The sequence below is a fragment of the Branchiostoma floridae genome, chromosome 13 (assembly GCF_000003815.2).
Source record: "Branchiostoma floridae strain S238N-H82 chromosome 13, Bfl_VNyyK, whole genome shotgun sequence".
Lineage (NCBI taxonomy): Eukaryota > Metazoa > Chordata > Leptocardii > Amphioxiformes > Branchiostomatidae > Branchiostoma > Branchiostoma floridae.
This window is the reverse complement of record NC_049991.1, coordinates 2,094,986-2,106,409: the sequence shown is the minus strand read 5'-3', so window position 1 is coordinate 2,106,409 and position 11,424 is coordinate 2,094,986. Positions and strand designations below refer to the sequence as shown.

The 11,424-nt window shown below is 39.8% G+C and overlaps 1 protein-coding gene across 2 annotated transcripts in view; it reads left to right on the top strand.

The window, feature by feature from the left end:
- The first annotated feature begins 894 nt into the window (after positions 1-894).
- LOC118429082 (sodium-independent sulfate anion transporter-like) overlaps positions 895-11,424 on the top strand; it is a 13,483-nt gene continuing 2,953 nt past the window's right edge. For both annotated transcript variants that reach the window (XM_035839446.1, XM_035839445.1), the window contains exons 1-16: positions 895-1,056; positions 2,167-2,428; positions 3,509-3,701; positions 4,345-4,430; positions 4,661-4,740; positions 5,406-5,560; positions 6,138-6,313; positions 7,050-7,122; positions 7,343-7,393; positions 7,985-8,045; positions 8,742-8,797; positions 9,429-9,569; positions 9,854-9,909; positions 10,138-10,209; positions 10,935-11,034; positions 11,201-11,268. In XM_035839446.1, the coding sequence (XP_035695339.1) occupies positions 2,180-2,428; positions 3,509-3,701; positions 4,345-4,430; positions 4,661-4,740; positions 5,406-5,560; positions 6,138-6,313; positions 7,050-7,122; positions 7,343-7,393; positions 7,985-8,045; positions 8,742-8,797; positions 9,429-9,569; positions 9,854-9,909; positions 10,138-10,209; positions 10,935-11,034; positions 11,201-11,268 (1,617 nt within the window). In that variant the 5' untranslated portion in view covers positions 895-1,056; positions 2,167-2,179. The remainder of the gene's footprint in view (positions 1,057-2,166; positions 2,429-3,508; positions 3,702-4,344; positions 4,431-4,660; positions 4,741-5,405; positions 5,561-6,137; positions 6,314-7,049; positions 7,123-7,342; positions 7,394-7,984; positions 8,046-8,741; positions 8,798-9,428; positions 9,570-9,853; positions 9,910-10,137; positions 10,210-10,934; positions 11,035-11,200; positions 11,269-11,424) is intronic.

Genomic DNA, 11,424 nt, shown 5'->3' with positions numbered 1-11,424 from the left:
GTCGTCTAATCCTTGTATGTATGAAAACGTTTGACAGTTCTCATACTGCATGTAGAACAAAAATACCTGGAGCAGGATTAGGCTTACAAAAGGCTTTTTATGGACGTCATGCTAATTATAATTTGAATGCAACGACGACCATGTTGGCGGGTAATTGAATTAAGCAGTAGCATATTCCTTTTGTTTACAGACGTACGGTGTAATCCAGCATCATGATGATAAGCTTATATACATGTATTTCATTTTCCTTCTCTGTTCTTTGCAAAATTCCTTGCGAGGAAGTTATCATTATCATATGCCCCCTCCCGTAATAACACATGATTAGTCTTCGGTTAGGAAGGAGTCTTTTTAATATCTCTGTCTCTGACAGTAGAAAGACGTCAATATGAGGTTTTCTTTCCATCTCAACATTTAATATCAATGATATCTACTGAGACTATACTGTAAATGCAGAAATGTTTGCGGTGGATTAATGTTAATTCGCGGTTTACGCGGCGGCCGCTTCACCGCGAATTTAAAACAACCGCGAACATTTTTCCATAACAGTAAGAGACTAGAGTGCATGGTGCTACCGCGAAATTAAAACCACCGCGAAAAGTCCATTTTTCCCGCTACCGCGAAATTAAATCCCCGCGAACTTAAATGCATTTACAGTATTAACGGTACGTCTCTTCACCATGACTATTAAGCATTTATCAGACAAAGAATGATACGTCAAAGGCCATCACTTCTCAAATCGATAGTAGGACAAGAATTAAATGGACAACTTTACGCATCAAAGAACGTTTAATAGCCACCTATCGTGATATCAGTCAGGCAATGATTGCAATGCTTCCAAACAGTTTTCAGTGTGATCAATACTTCCAACGGTATTTGAATGATACTTAACCCACACACTAATAGAGTAATCAGGGTGCTGATCAGGACTTTGCACTTTGACCTTTGACCGTTCAGAGAAAAGCAAGTAAGGGTTAGTCTTTTTGCAGCATCGTTCCTTGCAGCATTTTAAGGCGAACAGCAGCCATACTGGAGTACACTTTTGCTTGACACCATGAGGTGAGTAATTGAGATAATATAATTCATTAACTATATCCTTTTAGAGAAGCCGTTGTTAAAGTTTTCGGTGTTTTTTTTCGGGGGGGGGGGGGGTAAACTTGCCGGTTTTGTTTTCACGTGACTGTCATGTGCATGTTTCGATCGATAACAAATCAGAAAAGATCACGATTAGTTTATTAACTTATAAACTAGGTATTTCACCTTTCCCTGATGTTTTACTAGAATAGCCAATTGTATATTGTTTTCCCAAACCTCTACGATATCCTAGCCAAAAATACTTGATTGTTTGTCAAGCCGGAAGCAGGGATGGGTACATGAACTTTAGACCTACATTTCTAGTATAGTAGTAGTACGCTAAATGCCTTCTCCAGTGAATAGTTGGAATTAAAATGGCAGAGGCTCTTTGCACTAACTTCATTGGATGTCTGCAATTAGGTGGTAGCAGGAATCAAGAACTTAAAGCAAGTTATGGTTTGATATTCAACTTAACATTTTGAACAAACGTCTATGTTCGTTAAATGATATAACGGTTGCTTGTAGTCAGGAACTGTTGAGTTATATCCTAGTGTCATCAGTGACATGAGTACTTTAATGTTGGTAGAAATTTGTTTGCTGGCCTGAGTTACCATCCTCCGTAGTGAACGCTGTCTCAGTGCTTTCTCTTACTAACCGTTAGCAAAAGTACTGAGCCAGTGGTCAGTATGCATTATGGTACTCAGGCTATTTGTTTGCCACATGGTCAAGCATAGTTACAATATCTTAAAGGGCCGTTATATGTTATCATACAGTAGAAGCAGCTTAATTGCACGACCTATTTTCCAGTGAATTTTGTACAATTATCCAACTGGTGCAATAATGCAAAGTTATCTAGCTGAAACGCACCGGTTGGGGATTTTGGTGCAGTTAACAGAAGTGTGTGTTAATCTGTTGTGCAATTAACTGGCTTCTACTGTATATAAATGCAGCTATATGCGTGAGTTTATGTGAGTCTATGTGAGTAGAAGACAATAAAAGCATGTCAAATATATGGCTGTACGTAAATCTATAAGCATATTGTCATAAGCCAGTTGTGAAATAATATTAATAATACAAAATATGGCATATTTCCTGATAGCACCTGACCATGACCATGAGTGTACAAACAGAGACCTCCGCCTTCGAGCCCAGCTGTCCCACGTCCTTCAACATCACCACATGGGCGCAGCGAAACTGTACCGCCGAGAACGTGCGCAGGAAGTTCCCCATCACGCTGTGGTTGCCACGGTACCAGTGCAGCTGGGTACAGTCGGACTTCATCGCGGGACTGACCGTAGCGCTGACGGTTATACCACAGGGGCTGGCGTATGCACATCTTGCCGAGCTACCTCTACAGGTAGATAACATGTAGTTCGTACCTGCACAATGCCCCGTGTAGTGGTGCGTACCTAAAGCCCGGACTTGGAATTGGACCTAAAAATGTTTAAAAACCTAAATGTCCGGAGCCAAGTCCGGACTTGCAAAAAGCTATCTGTCACTTATGTTACCCTTTTTTGTTCTAAATAAACCATCGAAAACCTCCCATAGTGAAATTTGCACTGGAATAATGCAAAGCTCATTTTGTGTTTACACTGGCATTTTTCACATTGCATTTCAATTCATGCTAACATGCAATTTTATATGCACCATCCCCCTCCCCCTAAAAAAATTTCTAGTGCACATAATATGCAATGATGGGTTCAGGTCCGTACTTAAAGTCCGGACCTGAACCTGAACTGCTGGACCTGAATCCGGACCTGAACCTGAATATGAGTTTAGGTACGCACCACTAGACCACTAGCCCTGCGTATCATCTGTGTTCAACTTGGTAAATTACATAACATGAGGCCACATTTATTTGATTGCATGATATCCTATGGGCACCCCTGAAACTGAGGAGAAGGTTTAGAAAAATAAAGCTTTAGCCACAAAAATGTTAAGGTAACTCTTAGTGGTCAGAACAGTGACTGATGACTGAACAAGCTTTTTGCAATAGGAAAAGAGACAATTTAGCATTAATGTCCATTGTGTGAAATTTTTGGTCAGTCCATTTCTTATTATGGATATGAGCATGTCACTATGTGTTATAACACTTTTTATCAACATGCATATTTTGATAATGCACTGAAAAAAACAACTGATCATTAATCGTCGTCATTGATGATTTCATCCACCAACGTTGATTATAAGAAGCCATTGTTTGGAACCCAAATTTGTCTGACACTGACAGTGTAAGGTAGCCGTTATGCATCTTGTAGTGTTCAATACAAAAAATGTACAATTCTGGTTGGTGTGTTGCACTATGAGACAGTTTACCAGGTATGCAATACAGACAAACATTAACTTAGATTTAACATCTAATGTTAAAAAAACATTTAATGTTGAAAAAACAGCAAAAAAGTTTATGGAATAGTAAAGGGTTTGTTTCTCATTTCAGTATGGCCTCTATTCCTCCTTCATGGGTTGTCTTGTGTACTTTTTCCTGGGGAGTTCCAAAGACATCACCCTGGGTCCCACAGCCATCATGTCCCTTATGGTGGCCAGCTATGCTGAAGGAGACACCACCTACGCTGTGGCTCTAACTCTACTCTGTGGTTGTATACAACTGGGGATGGGCATCTTCCAACTAGGTCAGTATCAGCAAGCTTTATTGACAGGACAACAGTTACAGTGACTTTTGTATGGTCAAATATTAAACTGTTAAGTGTGCAGTTGTGTAACAGTGGGGTTCAAGTACCGCCTATCGTCCTTGCCAAGAGCTCTGAGCTTTTGTGGCGACATCGGTATCGTACTTGGTTTTGGGAGCTTGGCTCTGGTGCGATAGGTCACGGGTTCAAATCCCGGGAGCGAGCTAGGGGTAAAAACAGTTTTACTTGCCTCTAGTGTTTCAGTTGCTCAAGCATTGTTAGCAATCCCACTTATGACACCAGGTTGTTGTCCAATCCTAAATTGTCCACTTGCACCAGTCAAAGATGATATAAAGACAGTATAAAAAGAAAATAATTTTCTTATTTGCAACAAAAATTCATCTGTGACAGCTTTTTCCAATATTCTATATGCTATATCAGTATTACAATATGAAGTATAAGAACTTTGCATGTACCTGCAGTCCTAGGATCCTCTGATTCTTTTCAAGTTGAAATGGCATTTTCAACTTTACTTCATACACTCTATACATGTAAGTCCTCTAATGAATAAATGTATAGAGAGCTTCTTTGAAGTGCATTACTAAGTGTATGGAAAGTTTAAAAGATTTTCATTTTTTCTCTCCAGGTTTCTTGGTGAACTTCATCTCATTCCCAGTTATTAATGGATTCACCTCTGCTGCAGCCATAACCATAGCCTTTGGACAAGTTAAGGTAATAAAAGTTTCAAACCTTGAGGACATGTTTTCTATTGATGTGTCCCACACTGATTGTCGAAGAGAATTGCCATATTATAGCTGGATACCAGGCTAGACTTTTTCCATAAAGCAATATGAACTGTATATCTTTCTTCGTAAAATACCTCAAATTTTCAAATCTTCTATTAAAAACTTTGCATATTGTAGATAATTTTTATGAAATGATATTTCTGTCATTGCTTTCAGCATGTGCTTGGGTTGCAGAAGATACCAAGGGACTTCTTCCCATGTGTCTACTACACTTTCAAAAACTTAGGCAAAACTAAGTAAGTAGAAATGGCAGTTGTGCTTAGTCTTTGTTGAACATAAGATGCACTTAAATTGTATTTAAACACTAGACAGTATTGAAACCATGGTTATCACAAAAACAAATACGAACATGCAGTGTCAGTACCCAGAGTTGATCATACTTCTGTATTGTCTGTACCCATGTAATGTTTCTACAGTGATACAGACTCTACAAGTAAGTAGTATGGACTCTACAGGGGATGGGAACAACATGGGGTACGGACACAATATGGGATACAGACACTACAGGGGGTACGTACACTACAGGGGGTACAGATACTACAAGGGGTACGTACACTCCCGGGGGGGTACAGACACTACAGGGGTACAGACTCTACAGGGGCTACGGAATTACTACAGGGGGTACAGACTCTACAGGCCTACAGACTCTACAGGGGTATGGACACTATAGGATGTACGGACACTACAGGGAAATGGACACTACAAGGGGTGCTGGCATTACAGGGGTTACAAACATTACAGGGTAATTTGTTAGAACACTGTAGGTATGTGGGGTACGGACAGTACAGGCCTGGGGCTACAGTCACTACAGCGGTACAGATAGGTGTGTAGACACTGCAGACTGTCCCACTTACTAGTACTTTGGTCATGTAATGTTGTGTTTGTATCTCCCCCTCCCCAGTTTGTGGGACCTGTTGATGGGAGCAGTGTGTTTTGTGCTGCTGCTCCTCCTGAAGTGGCTGAAGGATGTGAAATGGGACAGTCCAGACGAGATAGGGTACAGCCCCACACGCTGGCAACAGGCAGGCAGGAAGATTGTGTGGCTCATAGGAACAGGTATGCAAACACCCTTTACAAATTGTCAGTACTGGAATCTTGCTGATCATTACTGACAGCCAGTCTTGAATTGCTGCTGAAATCTTACTGCAGCCATGAAGTTACTTATCATTCACATAATATACAATTTTTCTGTAACAGAGCAGTCATTGAATCAGGCTGCAAATTCAGTAACTGACAATTATCAGTAACATATCAGTTACTGAATAAGTAACCTGACAGTAGGGGAGCAGCACCGGATGGGTAGTAGAATCAGGGACAGTAATGTAAAACTTGGTAGCCAAACAGTAGTCTGTAGTTGATTGGGTATAAAATTTTAATGAGCAACAGTAAAGCTGATTTACTGAAACGTTCCTGAAATGCGACTGTCTGATCTCGGTACTGATAGTTTGAATCTACCTCGAAAATACCAGTGAGTATTTGATTTGGATCACTTCTGCCAAAATATTGGAAAAAAGTTTCTGCTATTGGAAACACAATGTTAATTTTTCTTGGCCTAACGGATAAGCTTGGTAAAAGTATCTAACGATTGATAAATGTGTATCACTGGCATTCCCTATACAATTTCTGTATCCAGCCAGGAATGCGGTAGTCGTAGTGAGCGCTGCCCTGGTGGTCGTGGCGCTGAAAAGTCAGGACATCAACGTGCTGACCCTCACACAGCAGGTACAGCCTGGACTGCCTGCCTTCAAACCTCCCGCCTTCACAGTACATCATGGGAACAGCACAGAAACAGCTGGGGACATATTACAGGTAGGGGGTGTTGTTGACACATTCTAGCTTTTGTACAATGGAAATTTGTTCAGTGTTGTACATGTATACTTGTTTATAGGAATGAGAGGCAGCCAGGTTTTTAGCTAGGATTTTATATAGGGGGGTGCAAATTTCTTTGTGAGTCGTGGCAAGTGATTATTGTAGGGGCGAGTATTGTAGGGGGTCTGGGGGCATCCATTTCCATGGAGTTTTAGAAAATGGTTAGAAAAAGGTTAAATGGTGCCGAGGTATTCCAAGTTGCAAAATTACTGTTGAAGACTGTGACCACAAATGACTAGTGGCATTATAAACTAGAATTTCATGCTTGTCAGAGGATCTGCTCCCCAGTGTTAGGACTTCTAGTGTGTCTAATTTCTTATTATCTTTAGAACAGCGCGTCCAAATGATGCCTGGACGCATGCCTGATTAAAAGCCTGGAGGTAGCCTAAAGCTTACTTTAGCAGGAATGTTAACTGTGTTATCTATTACAGTCCACATTCAGTATTCATAATCAGTTAAAATATGTACTGAAAAACATGAAAGTCAGTTAGAAGACATTATTATGTGTGGACATGTCAAAACAAAATATTTCTTACATTTCAGAGTCATTTAGGCATACACCGGAGTTAAAAAGAATTATCTGGAACAACACAAAGAATTGATATACCACATGGTTTGGTACTTTCATATGTAGACTAGGAAGACATTTAAGAGTTGTTTTTTCTTTTTCTCTAAGGGTCTTGGAGCAGGCCTTGCTGTGGTGCCTTTGATAGGTTTCTTGGAGTGCATAGCTATTGGGAAGGCTTTTGGTAAGTTCTTCATTGCAACACAATCTCTCAGTGGCAAGATGGTTCCATGAAAAAGTCTGCTACAGTGTATACAGAATATGTATTGTAATATGCATAAACTTACACAAGCTACAAAATGTATGTATGTGTATATATCATGTCATCATCAATAAAGATTACAGTATTACAGTTCTCTTATTAAAATGTTATTCACAATACAGCTTTTCTCTTAATTGCTTAGCTCGTCAAAATAACTACAGGGTTGATGCCAACCAAGAACTTTTGGCCATCGGTAAGTTTTGCTCTTTTAATTAACTGTTTATAAGTTGAAGAAGTGGTTTTCAGTTGGCAGTAACTCTTTACTTTTAACAGTAATGGAAACACTAATATTTTTATGGACAGCCAGTTGGAAACCACCTGAGTGCATGTACTAGAAACTTGACAAGGGTGCTACCGACAGACAGAATATAAACAGACACTTATGAAGGAATAGTGCTCTAAATTAATGTTTTTCCTTGGCCTGATGTTCTTAATCAGAAATTAGGTCTGTGTTCCATTTGATAATGTGCTTTATTAGTATTCGTGTATGATCTTTTCAGTTACAGTTGCACCAACACACTGTAATACTGGTACGTACATATAGCACTTTGGCAATGGTATACTTGGCCGGCAGAGACAAAATACAAAGTTTTGCACTAGATTTGTTGCTCATGTTGAAGCAATCTCCACCAAAACCGCAAATATAAAACCGCTACATTTTCCAGTATTATATTATTATACTTAAACAAGGTTGTCTGTAATCTAAGGAGAAGAACAACTTATAACTTGGTTCCTTGGTCCTGAAGTGTGAAATAGTTGCATTCTATCTCCTTTTGTTCTTCAGGTATGGGAAACATCGTCAGCTCCTTTGTTTCTTCTTATCCAATCACTGGCAGTTTCTCAAGGTGAGGGGAAGCACTAATTATAACTTTTGTTTTATTTCTGATAACTTTATGCTATGTTTTTGGGACCATTTGTACATATGCATGTAAAGAAACTGCATAACTGGAAAAGGCCTATAGGAACTATCCTAACGTGATTTACATGTGTGTAACCTTTTGCATATGATCCTAACGATTTAGTGGTTAAACCAGTTTTTCTAGTTAGCTGTACTGGCATTGAATTGTTCTGACTAGTTCATTCTGCTTTTGCTGAAGAAGAGTGATGGATGTCACTCGAAACGTCCGGAAGTAAATATCCGTTTTTATCCAGTTGTAGAGATTGAATTGTATTTGAAAAAAAGGCCTATGTTCACTTGGTAGGTCTTAATGGGATCTTTTGGTTTTGATAACCTGAGTTCAAATTCTAGACATACTATGGTCGTGATATTTTATTTGTAGATAACAGTTTCATTGTACAGTAGTTCTCTCAGGGCAGGGAGTTTACTAAGTGTTCCCTAGCAATTTTTTTTGGAACTGCAGGGGCCAGTTTTGTTTCAGACTTTGAGAAAGAATGACTTAAGAAGGAGTTGATCATTCTGACTTATGGCATGTAGTTAGCATAAGAGATGATTGTTCTGATTGCCATATACTCAACTGTAAGATTGCAGTATGAAATTAATATATATCAACGGTTACAAATTTAGTTTGTTTTCTATTCAGAACTGCAGTGAACTCCCACAGTGGGGTGAAGACACCAGCTGGGGGACTTGTTACAGGTCAGGAAAGTCACATCTTTCGTCAGCAATAAAGTAACCCATTTGCATGTTTATTATTCAGTGTTTTGCAGTGGCAACTGAAATAATTAGAGTGTACTCACAGCATGCTGTTTGGATTTATTATTTATTATGTGTGCTGTCCATCACAGCTGCTATGGTGCTGCTGACACTACCGGTAGAGTTATTGTTTGGTCCCTGCGTGCTGACTTATGCTGTCTCTTACAGCTGCTATGGTGCTGCTGGCCCTAGGCATGCTGACCCTTTACAATTTATTGTAGTAATTGTTTGGTCCCTGCTGACTAATATATGCTGTCTATCACAGCTGCGGTGATGCTGCTGTCACCATAGCTATTTTTTGGTCCCTGCTGCATTGTGCTGTGCTACTGAACCTATATTGATTTTATTGTTTGGTCATTTCTGAATTGTGCTGTCCCTTATAGCTGCTGTGATGCTAACCCTATTGTCATTGTTTGGTCCCTGCTGACTTGTGCTGTCCATCATAGCTGCTGTGATACTGCTGTTCTGTAGTTATTGTTTGGTCCCTTTAGACCTGTGCTGCCCCTTTCAGCTGCTGTGATGCTATCCCTAAAGTTATTATTTGGTCCCTGCTGACATGTGCTGTCTCTTACAGCTGCTGTGGTGCTGCTGTCCCTAGGCGTGCTGACCCCGTCCTTCCACTACATTCCCCAGGCAGCGCTGGCCGCTGTCATCATCTCTGCTGTGTTAACCATGGTGGATTTCAGGGTGCTGATCAAGCTGTGGAGGCTACAAAGTAAGGATATGAACAGCTTTAATGTTCTAATACGGTAACTGCTGCATAATTATCATTCTGACTCTTTTGTTATTACCTCCATGCAATTACATTATGTCCATGAAAAAAGGGTTTTGCGGAAGTATCTTTGAAGTCAAGGTCAATTATGTGACTACTTGTGACTTTCCTTTTACTGCAGCAGGACTTCTGGTTTTTGTATCTAAATTATTGCAACTATCATGATATCAATGAATGTGTTGCACTTTCTATCTACATGGTTAACATGTTCTTTTTTGCTTTCACAGAAATGGACCTACTTCCTCTCGTCTGTACTTTCTTTGGTACTTTTATTGGAATTGAGGTGAGGATTTCAGTTTCAACACATTTGTAGTGTTATTGGTGTGTGAAGAATAAGTATGTATCAAGCCAACATTGTCAAGATTTATGTTTTTATTTTTAAGAAATTTTTAAGAAATTGACCACTATATATATATCTACTTGAAAAAGCTTCGCAACTGAGGATGACAATAATAATTCTTTACCTTTACTTATTTGACGATAGGGTTTGATGTTGTTTTTTCTGTTTCAGTGGGGGATCCTAGCCGGAGTGGGTGTGTCTGTGATGATCCTTCTCTTCCCACAGGCTAGACCAGGAATGCTGGTAAGTCTTTGCTCAGAGTTCTTGTAGTGTGATTTGCAGATGTTTTGAAGTGTGCGTAGTCTTGCGGTTAATCACACTGTGTATGGACCAAGAGGTTGGGAGTTCAAATTCTGTCTGTTGATTGCTCACCCAATGTGCATACTACTCGGAACTGTTGCAGTCCTTAGAACAGGGCACATCAGTGGTCTACTGTTCATTGTAGTTGTCGAAAAGAGATATATACAGGTGAATTTCTCCTGTACACTGAAACAGTAAAACTGAACGTAGTAGAAGCGTCTGTCTTCTCTGTCACAGCCAGTGGAAAAATGGGTCTCCAGTGAGCTAAACTGGATCATCACTTCAGGGCTCGAAATACTGGGTGCATGTGCACCCAGGTGCACCCAAAATTGGAGCTGTGCACCCAATTTTTTATGTGGGTGCACCCAAATATTTTCATAGGCTGATGTATGTAAGAAGTAAACACCATATTCTTGACATCTATGTGTTAGAAAGATAATAAACTGACTGTCATAGTACTTCCGATTTCTGAAGAGCTCCGTTCAAATTGCTAATTTTGTAGGCTTTCAATTAGGTTATTCTGATATTCTACTTTATTTTATGTGGTGCACCCAAAAATATTTTGGTGCACCCAATTTTCTAGGTTGGTTGCACCAGTGCATCTATTCCAAAAAATGAATTTCGAGCCCTGTCACTTTCAATTCTATTCCTTTGCCTTTGACCCACAGGTGGACAACAAGGATGTGTTGATATTCCAGCCTGACAGAGGTCTTCACTACCCTGGTGTGGACTTCATCAGGACCTTGCTCTATGATAGAGCACTCAAAGGTGAGGTCTTTGATTTCTATTGACTGCATAAACGTAAAAACCATTGACTGTTAAGCGACCTTAGAACATCCTTGGAACAACCAAATATTGGATTTGTGTGTCCCACTCATTGTTATGGAAATGGAATGTTGTTGATTTTTGTTGTTACCAATTCTGTTCCACACAGAGAAGCCATACAGACCAGTGGTGTTGGACTGTTCTCACATGGCCAGTATAGACTACACTACAATACAGGTAAATACAGGACACGCATGCACAGTGGGAGGGGGCAGGTCAACCTTACCATAATATTGTCTTGTGTTAACTTTCCTTACCTATCTCCCTGCTATAGCCAATACTCCGAAAATAATTTCATCAGGTTGGTAGAATATAGGATATATGAGAATTCTG